We start from the raw sequence: 19,410 nt of genomic DNA on the forward strand, positions 1-19,410 counted from the left end.
CACCGTGGAGGATGTTACACGGTGCTGTCGCCTGCAATGCTTTTATTTCTGTTCTTAATCCCTCTGTCCTGAGCCAGTGCCCCTTCTGTGACCTTCGAGAGACTATCTCAGGGGCAGGAGGCCAGGGCAGTGTGGCTCTGCAACATCACGGCCAGACTCTGGCTTGAGTTCCACTTTTATAAGCACATTGGAGACTTAGACGCTTTTAAATAATGTTGGTGTTTTAATAATATTGTTTGTTATGTTGTTGAAGAGGAGTTGGTGTTTGCGCAGTTTTTTAAACAAAACAAAAGCAACTTTTTAATGCATTAACATTTTATTTGAAGAAATTGTAAAAAAATTCATATGTAAATAAAGTGTTTTTGAAAAATCTCTCTCTCTCTCTCTCTCTCTTAGTAGACTTCAAAGCTATACATTAAGTGTCAAGAATAAGGTATGCCATAAAAAATCATAGATTATAGTCTGCCATAACATTTGGGAAAAAGTCATAACATAGTATATCAGAAAAGGCAAATTACAATATGTCAAATATATCGCAATAAAGTAAAAGTGTAGTAAGAAAAAAAGTCAGTATGTCATGAATGCAACTAAAAAATTTAAAATACAGTCCATAAAGATTAATCATTAATTAATTATATTAAAAATGAAGAGTGTAGATAAAAATACTTTCAGTTGTCAAATACAACAAGTGTTGGCGTGTAGTCTTGAACACCGGCTGTTCCTTTGACGCAGATGATGAACTAATTCCACTCATCCCGAGTCCGTACCTATCACACAGAAATTCGATAAAGGCGGGATAATGCTATAATAATAACAGCCCGTGTGAAAGGTACAAACAAAAGGTTTCACTCACAGAGATCTGTTGACCCACGTGAAAGGGTTTCTCTCTCCACACTTAAATCAGGGAACAGAGAAAATATACTCAACTAAAACCATTTACGTGTGTGGACATGAAACAAAGTCACTGCTACATGTCAGTCGTGCTCTTCAATTCCAGGATATCAGCTGGAGACTCCGCGGAGGGAGAGGAGACCTCCTTTCCTCTGAAATGAAAGGAAAACAATTCGAACGTTTCTATTGGTGACACGCTTGACACATGTGTGACCCATATTAAAACCTTTCTTGTACAGACACATGCATATAAACCAATGGGCCAATCACATTCCTCAAACTGGAAAAAAGGGACAAGGGGGGGGGGTTCCAAATAATGCACCAAGGTGACATGACTCCTTTTCTGCGTAACTCAAGGAGTCTTCATTTTTATTTAAAAAACGCAATTCTAAAACACTCACTGGGTTTGATTGTACATGTGTTTATATTATTGTGTCCATACACTTTTTTTTTTTATACTCCTGATTCAAATGTTTAATGTAGAAATGGATAGCAATTTTCTAAAAACTCTCAATATAAAAACTTAAATAGAGATATTTGATTTGATCTAATAAATATTATCTGATTTGTGTTAGTATGATAAATATTGTAAATATGATCAATATGTTTATTATTATTATTATTATTATTATTATTATTATTATTATTATAATGCCTAATCCAGTGAAAATGCCAAGTTGATTATGGGCCGGCTGCGTTATTAGAAAAAGACTTTGATTTTCAGTTTGAATATCAGAAGCGAAACATAATTCAGAGGTCTTTGCTGCTCATTCTGCATACAACCTCCAGATGTCGCCAACACGTATTCAAATTGTACACATCGTGGCGTTCACCTATCCTTTTACCAACCTCGTTTTTTCGACGTCCTCGATCGTCTCCGGCAGCCTCACGTTCAGCGTCTCTGGCAGCAGCAGAGCCGCCAGGCCAGAGCCGATGGCCACGGTGCAGATGATGATCTGAGGAAGAACGGACCACACGTCCACCAGCAGCAGGACGAGCGGCGCCACGGCCACGCCCAGACGACTCATGAAGTTGCTGTAGCCCATACCGTTTTGTCTGGAGAGGCAGAAGATAGATAAATAAACTTTGTAATTAGTCCTCCATCGTCGTTACGCAACCATGTCTGTGTCTGCAGACAGGAAATGTTCAGAGCTTTTCAGTTTAAAATATGTTTTTCTACCAATGAAATGGAGATCTAAAAGGTTAGAAGGTGTTAACCTAAATATTAGATTACAAACTTAAGGGGAAGTCACAGCTTTTTTACAACATTTGTTTACACAGTTTTGGCCAATTTTATACCTCACGTCCGTTCCTTTCTCATCATTTCCCGACACCTTTGACTGAGTTTAGACGAATTGGATGAAAGGACTAACTGATTAGATTTTGGTGGTCAAAGGTCAAAGGTCAAGGTCGCGGTGAACACGTCTTTCGGAATTTCCGTAAATGTGATATTTCAGGAACACCAAGAAGGGATTTCTTCAAATGAACGGATGAACGGATTCAAATTTGATGGTCAAATATCACACGTTTTTTAACCTTAACTAAATAATTCGTGCTATGACAATTTCACACACATCTCTACTTGGACAAAAAGAGGACATTTTGGAAAGAGTTCCTACCGACATGATCCAAGGGTAAAAAAAAATGTACCCTCATATGAATGATGAGCACAATAAGGCCGTGTCAATGCAGCAGCTTAATGCAGCTGTGACAGTAACCAACCTGACAACTGTGGGGTAGAGCTCGGTTGTGTAGAGGAAGACGGTCGTGAAGGCAGATTCCGACAGGCCTTTTCCAAGGACGGCGACAACAACACGCACATGCCACAGATCTACGGGGAGGTACAGTCGATGCAGCATGCGGCACAAGATGAGTGTGTAAAACGTTCAGCTAGCTTCAATCAAAAAGGAGACTGCTCATGCCAGTTCACGGTGTCGCATACAAAATAACGTCCACATCGGCCCGTGTGTGTCACTTATGTCATTTCTGTCAAATGTAAAAAGGCAATAATGACCTCGTGGTATAAAAATGTTGACGACGATGCTGATTCCGGTCAGTAACAGCGTGCCTGCTTGGCACTTCTTCCGTCCGAAGATGTCGAGACAGAAATAGATCACCAGCTTACCAGGGACTTCAATGGCAGCGTAGATGAAGTGTGTGAGGTAAATGTTCAAACCAAATCCACCGATGTTCAAGCTGATTGCATAATAGGTCAATGCAACTCCAAACCTGCATAATCATTCACGAGCAAAAACAAAAGCATTACTTATTATGTTTCTGTATCTGGATGGGTCTCCTTCCATACATCTATATTTCTCCTTGTCGTCGTATTTTTCCAGGTAGTACCCACCACACAATCCCAGTCAGTAGAGTTAACCGTCTCATCTTGGGCGTCTTGATTAGGTGAAGGTATGTGTAGCTTTTGTCTTGCTTTTCCGTGTCGGAGAGTGTCTGTTCAGAAGCAGAGAGGGAATGTTAAAGGGTGGGTTCACATTTTATGGTCAAGCAATTCACTTTAGTACAATTTCCTCCATCTGTTTTTGCCAGACAGCGTTGTGACTGAGGGACTGCAACACTTGTTCTTCAGTCCCTTTGGAAGATACATTTTTGATTTGTCTAACAGAACGCTGAAGAATTACAATCTGTTTCGCTCCTTCAGAGGAATATGGACTCTGAGCAGAGATGGGCAGTATTTCTATTACTTGTATTTGAAATACGTATTTCAATTACTTTTGAGTATTTTGTAATTTGTATTCGATAGGGCCAATAAAAAATCTAAGGTAATTTGTAACAAAATACTTTAGAGTGGAGTAATTTTGTATTTAAACTATTCAAAATACTTTTTCCACAAATCAAAAAACAGTTCACAAGTTCAGTCTTCAGCTCTTCAAGATCAACGGATTGTCCACCAAGGTAAATACACTGAGTGTGACAGATGTCAACTAGCTTGATGTATAATTTACATCTGGGTGTGGCTACATAGCCTATTGTATATACATGGTAAGGGTTATAATATCAAGCTAGCTATCGATGCTAACATGCTAATGACGCTAGCATGCTGTCTAAGCTAGATGCATAGTCAGTGTTTAGCTAGTTAACGTATCAGTCGAGTAGCTAGCTATAGGAAGAGGGTGATTGGGAGCTTGTATGTTCATGATAACCTTATCAAGAGATGTCTGACTATCTAATCTTGCACTGTATTACACATTATGCTGTATCTTCTCAATGTGAATGTCATAATGCCGTATCAATTACTGGCAGATAATATAGTTCACTGTTAGCCAGACTATGACAGTAGATATACATTTGTTTTTAATTAAAAATCCAATTAATTTTATATAAAAGGCATATTATGAAAGTATTCTTAGTTTTATTATTTCATACATTCTATAGTCCACTGGCCAATGTAGGAGATAAATAAGTAGGCTACCATGCCACTGGCCAATGTAAGAGAGTAATAAGTAGGCTACCATGCCACTGGCAAATGTAAGAGAGTAATAAGTAGGCTACCATGCCACTGGCAAATGTAAGAGAGTAATAAGTAGACTACCATGCCACTGGCCAATGTAGGATATAAATAAGTAGGCTACCATGCCACTGGCCAATGTAAGAGAGTAATAAGTAGGCTACCATGCCACTGGCAAATGTAAGAGAGTAATAAGTAGGCTACCATGCCACTGGCAAATGTAAGAGAGTAATAAGTAGGCTACCATGCCACTGGCAAATGTAAGAGAGTAATAAGTAGGCTACCATGCCACTGACCAAGGTAAGATAGCAATAAGTAGACTACCATGCCACTGACCAAGGTAAGATAGAAATAAGTAGACTACCATGCCACTGGCAAATGTAAGAGAGTAATAAGTAGGCTACCATGCCACTGACCAATGTAGGATATAAATAAGTAGACTACCATGCCACTGGCCAATGTAAGAGAGTAATAAGTAGGCTACCATGCCACTGGCAAATGTAAGAGAGTAATAAGTAGGCTACCATGCCACTGACCAAGGTAAGATAGCAATAAGTAGACTACCATGCCACTGGCCAAGGTAAGATAGAAATAAGTAGGCTACCATGCCACTGGCCAAGGTAAGATAGCAATAAGTAGACTACCATGCCACTGACCAAGGTAAGATAGAAATAAGTAGACTACCATGCCACTGACCAAGGTAAGATAGAAATAAGTAGACTACCATGCCACTGACCAAGGTAAGATAGAAATAAGTAGACTACCATGCCACTGGCCAAGGTAAGAGAGTAATAAGTAGGCTACCATGCCACTGGCCAAGGTAAGAGAGTAATAAGTAGGCTACCATGCCACTGGCCAAGGTAAGAGAGTAATAAGTTGGCTACCATGACACTGGCCAAGGTAAGAGAGTAATAAGTAGGCTACCATGCCACTGGCCAAGGTAAGAGAGTAATAAGTACTGGCATAGTAGCCTACATTTTGATGTATTTTTGCCCATCTCTGACTCTGACTGGTAAATTGGCTAAGCAACACATGCGCTGCAAACATAGTTTATAAGAATGGTTTATTTAATAATGTAAAAAATAAATACAGATATAACCCCATAAAAAGCCATTAAACATCAAGCTCAAACTTACCTCCAGTAGAACATTGGATGACACCTTTGGTCTTTTGTTGAACATGGCACATTTGTCCAGGTAAAACTGAGCCTTTTCCACTTTCCCATGAGCCAAAAGCCAGCGAGCAGATTCAGGAATCCACCTGCAATTATATTAAAATTAGTTAATAATCAGTGGATACTTTAATTAGGAAATTATTGAAATAGCACTGACAATAACTGGTAAGTGGTAGACCCACTGATTTTGGATTGAGTCAGTGAATGGTACTATTTCTTCTCATTTTCATGTGTAGTTCAAAGTACCTTCAGCCTCCAGCAAGTTTAAAACAAACAGCTTTCTTTAGTGATACTTGACCTAAGGTGAGCTCCACAGGGTGAAATGTCCATTTTCATTGTTCATTTGAAAGAAAACACAAGTATGTGTTTTACTTGCCACCAGGTCAAGACCGCAAAGCCCAGTGGAGCTGTGACCACCATGGTCAGTGTCCGCCAGTCATTTATCAGGTAGGCCAACCCGGCCAGCAGCATGTTACCTACAGACCAGGACAGGCCGCCAACCACTCCGATACATGCCCTGTGACGTGTGTCGACCCACTCAATGCCTGCAAGGTGAGGGAAACGCCATGATGAATTAGTAATGATAATGATAATTCAATGATTATTTCTGTTTTATTTTCATTTCACTGGGAGTTTGCTTAAACATGTGTGATCAGATAAAGACGTGCTTGTTTGGACCTTGAACTTCTCAAATCTTAAACCTGCAAAAGCGGATTATCTGGCCTGGCATTGCATCATCTTTCAAGCCGGAGAGCTCAACTTAGTCAGCTCACCGATTACAACGACGTTGACGAGGATTCCTGTCAGTCCGAACCCGGTGAGAAATCTCAGCACCGCAAACACAATGTAGGAGTTTGCAAACGCGCTGGCGAAGCTAAACAAGATGGACATGACGTACGAGGCCAGGAGAGTGTTCTTCCTCCCGTACCTGCAAGTATGAGTGGGAAGTAGATTTAAGATACTAATGTTGGTGACACAGCTTTTACAGGGAAATTATTGCCTTCAGGGGCCTTCTGCCACCGAGCAGATAGCAGAAGACAACCCTTAATATTGTATATGTATAAGTATATGCAAATCAATATGGATGTTGTTCATATACTTATCACAGAGGAATCCAAAAGTAATGGACCCTATCATCACTCCAATAAAGAAGATTGAGCTTGTGGTTTGTGTCAGGCTCTTTCTATCACAGACAAGGTCCCACTGGAAGAGCAGATCACAGAAAAGGTTGTTCGATTATCTATTGGGATACAGGTTTTTTATCCTAAATAGGGTGTCATTAACAGAACATGATGTTTAACTATATTTATTCAATTTAATTCAATTCAGTTAATTTTGTATAGCCCAATATCACAAATTACAAATTTGCCTCAGAGGGCTTTACAATCTGTACACATACGACATCCCTGTCCCAGGACCTCACATCGGATCAGGAAAAACTCCCCAAAAATAACCTTTGACAGGGAAAAAAGGGAAGAAACCTTCAGGAGAGCAACAGAGGAGGATCCCTCTCCCCGGATGGACAGATGCAATAGATGTCATGTGTTCAGAATGAACAGCATTACAAAGTTACATAAACACATTACATGAATATGACAATGTATGAATGGGACTTCAATCCATGAAACAGAAGGAGGTAGAGAGGAGGGGGGTGGGGCGATCAGCAGGGCCAACGCGAGACCTGCTCACCAGGCATCAGACACCTCCAAGGTTCAATGGACCCTATGAGACGAGAAGTCACAAAGACTCCGGGGAGGAAGCAGAGTTAATAAGGTGCAATGGAGAGATGTAAATTCATCCATAAGGAGAGAGAGAAGAGGAGATAGGTGCTCAGTGTATCCTAAAACATCCCCCAGCAGCCTATAAGCCTATAGCAGCATATCAAGGGTCTGGACCAGGGCAAACCTGATTCAGCCCTAACTATAAGCACTATCAAACAGGAAAGTCTTAAGTCTATTCTTAAATGAGGTGACTGTGTCTGCCTCCCGGACTGAAAGTGGATGCTGGTTCCATAAAAGAGGAGCTTGATAACTGAAGGCTCTTGCTCCCATCCTACTTTTTAGGACTCTGGGAACCACAAGTAGCCCCGCATTTAGTGAGCGCAGCTCTCTAGTGGGGCAATATGGTACTACAAGCTCCTTAAGATATAATGGTGCTTCACCAATCAAGGCTTTGTAAGTGAGGAGAAGAATTTTAAATGTGATTCTTGATTTTAGAGGGCCGAGTAAAATAACTTCAGTTTTGTCTGAGTTTAACATCAGGAAGTTGCAGGTCATCCATGTGTTTATGTCCTTAAGACATGCTTGAATTTTAGCGAGCTGGTTGGTCTCGTCTGGTTTGATCGATGGATATAATTGAGTATCATCTGCATAACAATGAAAGGTTATGGAGTGTTTCCTGATAATGTTGCCCAAAGGAAGCATATATAAAAAGGTAAATAAAATTGGTCCAAGCACAGAACCTTGTGGAACACCGTGATTAACGTTGGTGGTCATTGACGCTTCATCGTTTACAAATACAAATTGAGATCAATCTGATAAATAGGATTTAAACCAACTTAGAGCGGTACCTTTAATGCCAATCGACTGATCTAATCTCTGCAATAGGATGTTATGGTCAATGGTGTCGAATGCAGCACTAAGGTCTAACAAAACAGGTACAAAGATGAGTCCTTTACCAGCACTAAGGTCTAACAAAACAGGTACAAAGATGAGTCCTTTATCTGATGCAATTAGGAGGTAATTTGTAATTTTCACCAGTGCTGTCTCTGTGCTGTGGTGTTGTCTAAATCCTGACTGAAACTCCTCAAATAAACTATTCTGATGTAGAAAGTCACACAACTGATTTGCGACTACTTTCTCAAGGATCTTAGAGAGGAAGGGAAGGTTAGAGATCGGTCTGTAGTTAGCCAACGCCTCTGAATTAAGAGTGGGCTTCTTCAGGAGAGGTTTAATTACAGCTACTTTGAAGGAATGTGGTACATGGCCTGTTAGCAAAGACACATTAACAATATCCAGCAGAGAGGTGCCAATTAAAGGCAACACGTCTTTAAGCAGCCTCGTTGGGATGGGGTCCAAGAGACAGGTAGACGGTTTAGAAGTAGAAACCATTGAGGACAATTGGTCTAGGTTAATGGGAGAAAAGCCATCCAAATATACACCAGGGCATACAGCAGTTTCCAAGGCCACTCCTCTTGATGACAGATCGACACTGGATGAAGAATGACCTACTTTTTGAGATAAAAGGAACATATTTCTGTCAGAAATTGGGATAAGTGGATCATTTATATGAATTGAGTTGCAGAAAAAGTAATTGTTTATATAGTATCATCAACGTAACTGGTCGATGGCAATATTAAAAAGGAATGCATTGACTTGTTGGTTTGTTTCAAAACTGTGTTTACAATTCAAAACAAATTTAGACTGGGTTTTATTTGATTTTCAAACAATAAGGCATCATAAATAATGCTATTAGATCCACCTGCACTGTTTTGGGGAAAGACAAATTATCTGCTGTTTAAAAGCGTTTGGCTGACTGAAATGATGAACAGACAGTGTAAAAACAAATGGCCGTACCTCAGTTGCTATGGTGGAAGTGAAGGTGGAGTTGTCGTACACCCATCCACTCCGACACTGAACGGTCGACAGGTTGCCGGCGTCCGAGCTGTTGGCCAGGAGCTGAAACTGAGGCTCTGTAAACATCTCGCAGGATTTCGGGGCGCCATCTTCTCGCACCGGGAGGCCGACGGTGAGTCTCTGCTCCCGAGTCAAATTTCTGAAGAGTCCTCCGCCGCCCAGCGTGCTGATGTCACAGTGGTGAGGAGGCGACGCGGCGATAAAGTTATTCAATAAGAAGTGGCAGGGCAGAACCATTCGAGGGACGGACAGCAGGACCACGACGGCGATTTGGAAAGGCCCGAAACCGCCGATTTCCTCCAGGATATTCTCAAACGTCATCTTGTTCTAGAAGAACACATTTAGAATCGCTTTATGGTGACAGAAGTAAAACAAGAGGTAAATCAACTGTTTGGATCCCTGGTCCAGTGGTTCTCAAATGGGGGGTACGTGAAGGCACTCCAGGAGATTTAAAAATATATATATTTAAAATTAGCATCCATTCAAACCCAAAATGCTTCGCCGTGGTTAGGGGGTACTTCCCTAAGAAAAGGTTGAGAACCACTGACCTAATCAATGCAATTAAACAATTGCAATTACTCACCTAGAATAGAATAGAAATCTGCTAATCTGATGCACTATTAATGCTGCACTCTGTCCGCAATGTGCTTTTCTTTTGGTGAGCATGGACTAAGTTCAGGTTTTGCAGCTTTTTCTACCGAGCCAACTTGTCAATCATTGACATCCAGGTCACCTTTGGACACTAAGATCTTGATTAGATTACCAATCGAACTGTCTGGATGTGAAACACCGGGCTTTTTTAAATTTTTATTTCTGCCGCTCTTACTGATCTTAACATGATGGATACAGAAAACATTGAAAAAAAACAGCACTTTTAATTTGTTTGGTTGGAAGTTTCCATTTAGATGTTGAAAAATACATTTTAGCCTTGACCCTGGATTTTGCTTACTCAGAAAGTAATTAAATATTAATGCTTGTATCTACACTTGTACCCCCCATCTTAAAAAGAGTACATCTTTTTTTGTCTGTATTTTATGGGATGTGGCAGCCAAGGAAGAATGGTGGATTTACAACGGCATATTACAGTATTTCATAATAACGGTATCTTATAGTATTTCATGTTAACGGTATTTTACAGTATTTCATAATAACTGTAACATACAGTTAAATATTAATCCTTCACATGTAAATTAACAGTTGATGCCGTCATTTAACCACAGCGGCAGATAACCGTAATATTATAGCATAATACAGTATTTTCTGTGAAGGGGTGGAAATACGCTTATCCGAGTTCAGTGTGTCATTATCCATCCATCATACTCTTGATTGTAGGCTAATGTGTTTATTATGCATTAATCAAACTGCTCAGAGCCCACTAATGTTAGACACATTTTAGAGTGACAGTCTGAGCACAGTCCATGTGGAGATCAACCGAGGAGCAGAGATGAAGTTATGCTTATCGCCATAAACTGACATTGTCAGTCTAGTCACTAACTGTAGTCTCAGATAATTGTTTCACGTCGCAACAACATCAGGTTGCTCATAATCTATATAAAATGTATGTATATATATATATATATATATATATATATATATATATGTATATATGGGCACGTTAACGCGTTGACGCATTAACGCCGACAATAATTTCATATTATTATTATTATATTAAAATCACTGAAATGTTTGGATTTTTAACTTTAAAAAAGGCCAAAAAAATATAAAAATGTAAATGTATTTTTAATTTTCTCTTAATTGTTGAAAAACCCCTGTACCGCCGTCAGACCCAGTAAAATAAGAGGTTTTCTTCAGGTACGCCGCTTTTCGTCCACACGGACCGCCAAAATAAACACATAATTCAACATATTAACGGACTCCCTTTGTCACTCCTTCACTTACCTCCTTCACTCGCTCATTTAACTCCACTCTCACCCAAATCTGCCAAATTAATAGCTCGTCAAAAACCATTAACATACACAGAAGTGGAGATAGGAATGGAGTGAAAGAGGGGAATGGATCGCTGCTGAGAAACACAACTTCAAGTATGTTCCAGAGAGAGGAAACAGGAAAAGATCACGCAAAGAAGAAACAAGGGAACAAGAGTAGAGGATAGGGGAGAAGATGAAACAAGGGAACAAGAGTAGAGGATAGGGGAGAAGAGGAAACGAGAGCAGAGGATAAAAGAGGAAGGGAGGAGAGGAAGTGTGAAGGAAAGATAAAGAGGTGAGAGGTAACGAGGAATGTAGAGTGTGCATCGGGCGAAGAAAGGACATAAGGAAAGTGGAGAAGAAACAAGGGAACAAGAGTAGAGGATAGGGGAGAAGAGGAAACGAGAGCAGAGGATAGGGGAGAAGAGGAAACAAGGGAACAAAAGTAGAGGATAGGGGAGAAGAGGAAACGAGAGCAGACGATAAAAGAGGAAGGGAGGAGAGGAAATGTGGAGGAAAGATAAAGAGGGGAGAGGTAACGAGGAATGTAGAGTGAGAGAGTGTGCAAGGAACGAAGAAAGGACATAAGGAAAGGGGAGAAGAAACAAGGGAACAAGAGTAGAGGATAGTGGAGAAGAGGAAACCAGGAGAGGAAATGAGGAATGTAGAGTGTGCAAGGAGCGAAGAAAGGACGCAGAATCCATACGACTGTATATTTCTTCTCCTTCTTCTTTTATTTTCGCCCGTTGCACACTCTACATTCCTCGTTTCCTCTAATTGTTTCCTCTTCTCCCCTATCCTCTACTCTTGTTCCTTCTCCACTTACCTTATGTCCTTTCTTTGCCAGTTGCACACTCTACTTTCCTCGTTTCTTCTTCTCCCCTATCCTCTACTCTTGTTCCCTTGTTTCTTCTTCTCCCCTATCCTCTACTCTTGTTCCCTTGTTTCTTCTTCTCCTCTATTCTCTACTCTTGTTCCCTTGTTTCTTCTTCTCCTCTATCCTCTACTCTTGTTCCCTTGTTTCTTCTTCTCCTCTATCCTCTACTCTTGTTCCCTTGTTTCTTCTTCTCCTCTATTCTCTACTCTTGTTCCCTTGTTCCTTCTCCACGCTCCTTATGTCCTTTCTTGCACACTCTCTACATTCCTCTCCCCATCACATTTCCTCTCCTTCCTCTTCCTGTTATTCTTATTTGCGATAACGGAAATTATTCTTTTCCATTGGGAGGGGCTTAATTCTGCTGCGCACATTGACCCAAAACATGGAGAAATGCACTTTTAAATGACGGCGTAGTTAATAAAAGCTACCACTGTAAACTGGAGTTATGTTATTACCGAAGTACTACGAGCATGAAATACTACGAGCATGAAGTACTACGCGCATGAAGTAGTCATTTTCTTGTTAAATCTCTACCAGACGACGTAGTTAATAAAAGCAAAGTTATTTGTAACCACTCAAACTGGAATCATCTTATCACTAGAGGACTACGCGCATGAAGTACTACGCGCATGAAATACTACGAGCATGAAATACCACGAGCATGAAATACTACGCGCATGAAATACTACGAGCATGAAATACTACGAGCATGAAATACTACGCGCATGAAATACTACGCGCATGAAATACTACGCGCATGAAATACTACGAGCATGAAATACTACGCGCATGAAATACTACGAGCATGAAATACTACGCGCATGAAATACTACGAGCATGAAATACTACGAGCATGAAATACTACGAGCATGAAATACTACGCGCATGAAATACCACGAGCATGAAATACCACGAGCATGAAATACTACGAGCATGAAATACCACGCGCATGAAATACCACGAGCATGAAATACTTGAAGTACCACTTAAAGGCATTACGCAACATTGAAACAACCAGTGGAGCGAAACTTCGTCAGACTACTGCGGCGTGCGGGAGAACGGTCGATAAACCAACGCAGAACAATGAACATATGAACAATGAACACAAGAGCAATGAACACAAGAGCAATGAACACAATAACAATGAACACAAGAGCAATGAACACATGCCTCGGCCAAGTGGAGAGCAGCGGACTGCAGATCGATTCCTGCAGAGAAAGTTGTCGGTTTGAGGAGCGTCCTTTCGTTTTGGGGTGAAACGCAACGAAAGACGCGTATGAGCCTCGAGACGCTCCGTCGATTTGTATGAAACGGAGCGGACTACAAAGATGGCGGCGGGTGTCAGTGTAACTGCTTTATTGAGGCAAAGTCTCATGCACAGTAAATTACAGCTGTGTTTTTTTTTTTTTTGTGCTAGACCTGTTCAAAAAAATTTTTTAACAGATTTATATTCTGTATGTTAACTTGCTGTTGATCCCAGACTGCCTGTTATAATGTTCTGACAACATTACTTTAAAATAAAAGCATGCAATACGCTAGTTTTTAATTCAGTCTTGAATTTTGCGCATAATGCGATTAATCGCAGTTAATCATAGAAAAATCATGCGATTAATCGATTAATTTTTTCCATCTTTGCCCAGCACTAATATATATATATATATATATATATACACACATTTTTATATATATACATATATACATTTGATATAATGTATATATATATATATATATAAAATGTAATCATATAGTAAGTAATAAAAAGGTCAATATAAAGGTCATGGTATATAATGTGGCATGAAAAAAATCATATTGTAGTATTTCATGAAAAAAGTCTGAATATACTATGCCATGATAAAGTCATATGTCATTAGAAAGTCATAAACATGGTCATAATGTATTATGTCATAAATGGTCATAATATATTATGTAAAAAAAAGTAATTTAATAAAATAGCGTGTCAAAAAGTCGCATACAATACCACAATTTTACTAGAAAAAAAGAATTATGGCATACAAATGTTTTATGTAATATTTTAAGATATCTGTGGCATTATGGCATGTTTTTTGACATTCTAATGACACTTTTAACATAACTAGAATTTGGATAATAGAACCTTAATAAACGTTGTATCAATGTAGAAGTTCATCACAAGTTGCTGCACGTATTGGTTTTTCAGTGACCACAATAGATCCTGAAAGGACCGTTGTGTTATCAGAAATTACGTAAGCGGTCCTTCAGGTGGCGCACTGGCTCATTTATGCCTCACAACCACTGGCTCATAAAGCGGTGCAGTGATGACATATTTTTGTTGGCCAACCCCAGAAAGTTACACTGGTTCCTTTGACAAAAAAGCTGATGGGATTTTCTTTGCCACTGGGTTTTTGAAATATGGCAGAAAATAAGTTTGGTGAGCAATTCTCATTGGATTGAAAAGATGCCATCTTGGAGATGGTATCAAATTCTTATTATACAACCATGAATCATGCCAATGATGTTTGCTGCCAAAGCTTTCCACCACCCCGACCGACCGTTTCCTTACGCGCTAAAAGCTTTTGGTCAATTTAACATTCATGTATGCGTTTATCAAGATTCTTCCCCGCTCCGCCTTGGTTGTAAATGGTCAGTTCCTGGCTGGAAAAAGGCTTCACCGCACTTAGACCCATGCTAAGTGAGCGGTTAACCTGGGGCTAAGTAAAGCTCTCACACTGGCGGATTCAAAGTGGGCTAAACCCAGCTTTAGCCTCGGGCTCGCTGGCACTGCTCTGGAGGATTAGCCTCGAGTTTATCCAGTGAAATTCAACTAAAGACGGCGCTAACAGCTAATCTGACTGGCCGGGTGGTTGGTTGCACAGAAACCAGCCGAGAAGCAGTCATTGGAAACTGTTTGGAGAAGGCCAGATACTTTCCAATCATACCGGGCAGACGATTGGATGAACCATCTGTCAATCAAAACGTTTGCCAGCTCCAGAGAACCATCTTCTCCGCAGAGTTCAGTGTTGTTCTTTGCTTTTCTTTCAGTGAAGAAATATTATTCTCCCGTAGCTGCCATTAATTGAGGCCTGACATAGATGTTTGTGTGATGTTTGACATTGACATCCAGCTAGCCTGGTTTTGGTATCTGCTACAGTGTGTGTCGTCCCAAACTAGACTGACGGTTGTGCTCGGAAAATCTTTTTTGAGAACTGTATGTCCTCCTCAAAGCCTCGTCTCCACGGTCTCGGCCACAGTATCCACAGTGGGTGCCATGTTCTCTCCCCGACTTTGTTTTCGGCAGCATGGCAGCGCCTGCAGCATCTCTCTGAACCCGTTGGTCATGAATATGTAGAGGAAGGGGTCCACCAGAGGGCTGAGGTAGAGCAGCAGGTGAGACACCAGCCCCAGGTATGTGACCGTGTCCTTAAAGAACAGAGCCTCCAGGAGGACGCTGACGATGAAAGGCACGTAGAGGAGGGTGTAGTTGGCCCAGATCGCACCGATCCCCCACACCGCCCTCCTCCTCTCTGGGGTCGTCGGGTTAGATCGGGAGCAGATCAGGGCCCTCCAGGAATCCACGGCGAAGAAGAGGAGGAAGGGAAAGGGAGCGAGCAGAGACACGGGCAAACCAGATGTTGTACTGCAACACGGCGAGTTCCACGATGGTCGAACGGAGCGGCCCACGCCACCAAGGTGACTGCGGGGAAACACCTGACGCTGCCGCAGCGGCCGAGGCAGTGCGGGTAGGCCACCAGGAGATGGCGCTCCTGAGCTATGAACAGCATGAGGGTGACGTTGGCGACCACACCAAAGTAGAAGATTATGTCAGGTGGGGTTGGAGGTGAACATTGGCCCAGCGGCCGTGACCTGGTCCACACGGGGACGGACGAAGAAGCCAGGAGGAACATGACGTGCATGGGGATTTTGTTCTCACCTGGAGCAAAGAAACAGAAATTATAAATACTGATATTACTTTCCTTTTTTTCTTCCTTCGTGCACCTGAAACCTTGTGCCACTTGTCAGGCGGAATTAATAACCGAGCTTTGTGACACATATATTTGGTGTTTTATGTACTACTGCTGATTAGTATTGCAACTATTGTTAGTAGGCTACTACTGTATCCATTACCACTGATGCTATTATTATCAATAATAGGCCCATTATTAAGGGACTAAAACTCATACTGAAGGTTTTAAGGGTGAAAACTAGAAGTAGTATCAAACCAGGCCCAACTGGAATTGTAATTGTGTAATCCTGCTTGTGTGTAGGTGGTGGTCAAATGGTTTGGTGCATGCATAAAGTCATTGGACCGAAGCAGAGGAAGCACAAACCCTTTGACAGATTATTGAGGGGGTAGATAGCCAGTCCGATGGCGGGCAGCCCGATGCTCAAACTCAGCCAGCCAATCACTTGGGCTACGTGTGCAGCGACGGATGCGGTGGCGTTGCCAGCGAAGTTGCCGGTGACATTGACGCGGACGGGGACAGTTGTCATAAGAGGACACGCGGCAGCTATTTATGTGTTTCAGCTGCTCAGATTAGAGTCGATATGCAGAGTGTCGCACAGCTGATGTTGTGGGTGCAGTACGGTGCATTGAAGACCGACTCCAGTCTATTTTCAGTCAAAACAAAGAGAAAAAGTCAGTCCCTTTGTAAGAACAAAAATAAATACTGAACTTAAAATCTTTATCAAAGATGTTTTTGTTCGGAACAAAGACAGCCGAGTGCAGTTAATTCAAACAAAGTGCGCGGTCATGTACAAACATATAGAATACAAAAAGGAATCCTCCCAACATTTGTGGTGAATCTAAAGAGCCACAATGTGTTGTCGATTTAGCAAACGGCAGCTTTCAGTCAACAGAACAACAACAACAACAACAACAACAACAACAAAAACAAGCTAAATACACAACCTCTGACTGAGCTTCGAGGGGAGCTTTTGGCAACACTGTGGGAAGTGAGTTATTCTGCAGGGGTTGTTTCATTTTGATTTTTTTCTTTTTGTACTGTGAAAATTGAAGCTTTTGTTTGCAGTAGTTCAGTTTTTGGCCACTAGGGGATCGAAAAAATGTGAAAACAAGCTTACAGATCTACATCCCCGATATATTTTCACATCACAAAGTTATTATGGTGAACATGTTAGCAGCTGTTTATTTAGACATGTGACTTATTTGTGAGGTTTGTCCAATACTCACCCTCCATTCAGCGCTGGTTTTGGTCTCCACCAACTCAGCCTGGACTTTTTATAACTCCTAAATGTTCCACTTTCTTTACCAGAGGTGTGTTGCTGGGCAGGGAGCGCACAGTGGGTTAACTGGTGCTTGTTTGATGGAAACAGATGAGAGCAATTAGACTGCAACTGTGACATAATAACAGGCGAGAATGCTCAACAGTTGATATCAGCACTACTATTGATGTTAATATCCAAACTACTGATTATTGCAGGTTTAATATTCTTTTAAACTTGATTTGGAGCTTTAAATATCTATATCTGTTAAAAGCCAAATTCTCCATCTTTGTCTCGTAATTGAAATGTATCAATTTTTTCCATCAGTAGTCCAGGTCTCTTGTTCAAGAGCCCCTTTCATTTTTACACTCTTGTTTTCAGAAGTCAAAATGAATCTTGTCTTCCCAAAAAGAGGTGAAGGACGGACTCTGAACCACTTCTGTGTTTGTGGTTAAGGAATTCAAAACTATGTAGGAAAGCACATTAATCACCTTGAATCATTATCTCACCTGCAATAAACGATGCCATCTTTCATCCACGAATAACCCCTCAGTTGTCTCGCTTTTAAAGACTTAACCGCTGATTGTTATTAAATTAGTGTTGAATCATGTTCGAATATCTCAATTCCCACTCAGAGATTGAGAGACAACTTGTCTGTCTGAATATCAATGTTTCAGTTGTGTGTGTGTGTGTGTGTGTGTGTGTGTGTGTGTGTGTGTGTGCGTAAGGTGTTCTTGAAAAGCTATTTATTACGGCGCAGAGCGTCCTTATCTCCAAAGAGCTCGGCTGGCTGCTTTGAATGAGTGTGCTGAATATTCTCCATCATCCTGTGTGTTCATGGTAATGCAGGGAGACGATATTTGCCTGAAAAACTGGAGTCAATATATTGATAACCTTCTCCATATTACATTTATTCTTGTACGCGTTTGTGTGTCTCAACAGAGCGAAAAAAGAAATTCTGACAATTTTTGTGGTTTTTCCGGAGGACCACTGCAAGAGTTGCCTGATGATGTCATCTGGGTTATCTCACTTGGGCTTCAATAGAAACAGGAGGCATGGAGTTTGAAAGCCACGGAGGGTGGATCTAATAAAAGACACGATTGAGTTGCATTATGGAAAATGAAGCATCCAGCTTTTTTTTATTTTAGCTTGGGCTAAAAGAGTCCTCCAACTCGATAGATGTGCAATACTACATTTCTGTGCTAATAGATGATTTTTGGATTTTGGGCTATGCAAATAAATGTAATTGGAAAAAAGTAAATTAATTGAGTATGACCGTGTTGCCATGCCTCCACATCTATCCTCAACTAAATATGAAAGCAACCGCTGGTATCAGTGGCAAAGTGACATTTTAATGTATAGGTTTTCCATTTTCCCCCTTAGCTGTCTAATCTTTTTGCAAACTCAGCATCTTAAGACACATGAAACGTCTGAGGGTGCCAACGTTTTGATGAGAAGTGTTAAGGAGCAATATGTTCCCGGTGAGCCCCGCCGCTATAAGACCTTCTCAAGGATGTCCCCCGGGCACCATCACGACTCAACAAATTAATACACACCCATAGTGAAGCAATACAGAAATTGCATCACCAGAAGACTGGCTCACTATAGGCTTATATCCATCTCACACACACACACACCCACACACACACCCACACATCACTCCATCGTGGCAATCTTTTCCTGTTGTGCAATTCATCAGGACACATAATTAAAAAGTTCAGTTACCTTTTTGTTGTTGTTGTTGTTGTTGTTGTACCAACTGGAATGTATCTGTGGCATTAAGTACAAAAATCAAACAAAGAAACGACTGACAGCTCTTATTCTTTGACCTTTTTCTTTTCCTCATTCATTTAAAAGTTTTGCAGAAAAAAAACATGTCGATAACTGGTCGTTTTGGTATGGGTCCGGAAACTCTGATAAAGATATTGTAACAACATTTAAAAATATACCTTACACAACACAGAAGCCCCCCCCCCCCAATGATGTATTTATATCTTTGAAATCAGCGTAGCACATGTTTCGTGAGGAAGGAAATGCATAACCCACAGCATATTTCAGCAGACACAAACCGATCCACGGTCACCAAAATAAAATACAGGAATTAAAAACGACGACGGAGAAAAGCCGAGGGGAACATGTCTAGCTGTCCGTGCCCGCTGGCTCGTAATCTAGAGTACTTTGTAATCTAAAGAATGTGATACTGAGGCGCACCACTTGGTACTTCCACAAGTAGTAAAGGT

General features: G+C 41.0%; 1 protein-coding gene across 5 annotated transcripts; it reads right to left on the reverse strand.

The window, feature by feature from the left end:
* Nucleotides 1-368: 368 nt before the first annotated feature.
* On the reverse strand, nucleotides 369-13,258 carry LOC117744030 (solute carrier family 22 member 7-like). Of its 5 annotated transcripts, none has more exons than XM_034552090.1 (12): nucleotides 11,921-12,475; nucleotides 11,066-11,104; nucleotides 9,107-9,493; nucleotides 6,631-6,734; nucleotides 6,305-6,459; nucleotides 5,908-6,076; nucleotides 5,494-5,617; nucleotides 3,242-3,342; nucleotides 2,906-3,120; nucleotides 2,614-2,722; nucleotides 1,741-1,947; nucleotides 369-1,043 (listed from the first exon to the last, which is right to left on the reverse strand). In XM_034552090.1, the coding sequence occupies exons 3-12, from the start codon at nucleotides 9,485-9,487 to the stop codon at nucleotides 968-970; spliced, it is 1,641 nt and encodes a 546-aa protein (XP_034407981.1). In that variant the 5' UTR covers nucleotides 9,488-9,493; nucleotides 11,066-11,104; nucleotides 11,921-12,475; the 3' UTR covers nucleotides 369-967. The 5 variants fall into 5 exon arrangements, with proteins under 5 accessions (XP_034407981.1, XP_034407978.1, XP_034407979.1 ...); XM_034552087.1 differs by having other exon boundaries at nucleotides 11,066-11,186; nucleotides 11,921-12,052; XM_034552088.1 differs by lacking the exons at nucleotides 11,066-11,104; nucleotides 11,921-12,475 and adding an exon at nucleotides 13,142-13,258.
* Nucleotides 13,259-19,410: the final 6,152 nt, after the last annotated feature.

Source organism: Cyclopterus lumpus, chromosome 15, assembly GCF_009769545.1.
Source record: "Cyclopterus lumpus isolate fCycLum1 chromosome 15, fCycLum1.pri, whole genome shotgun sequence".
In the NCBI taxonomy this organism is placed as follows: domain Eukaryota; kingdom Metazoa; phylum Chordata; class Actinopteri; order Perciformes; family Cyclopteridae; genus Cyclopterus; species Cyclopterus lumpus.

Coding starts and splice junctions, on each gene's coding strand:
- LOC117744030 (XM_034552087.1), bottom strand. CDS start 11,140: ATGTTAATGGTTTTTGACGAGCTATTAATTTGGCAGATTTGGGTGAGA. Junction 6,077..6,304: donor CGTCAACGTCGTTGTAATCG/GTGAGCTGACTA, acceptor CTCACCTTGCAG/GCATTGAGTGGGTCGACACA. Junction 3,343..5,493: donor CATCCAATGTTCTACTGGAG/GTAAGTTTGAGC, acceptor GCTTCTGAACAG/ACACTCTCCGACACGGAAAA.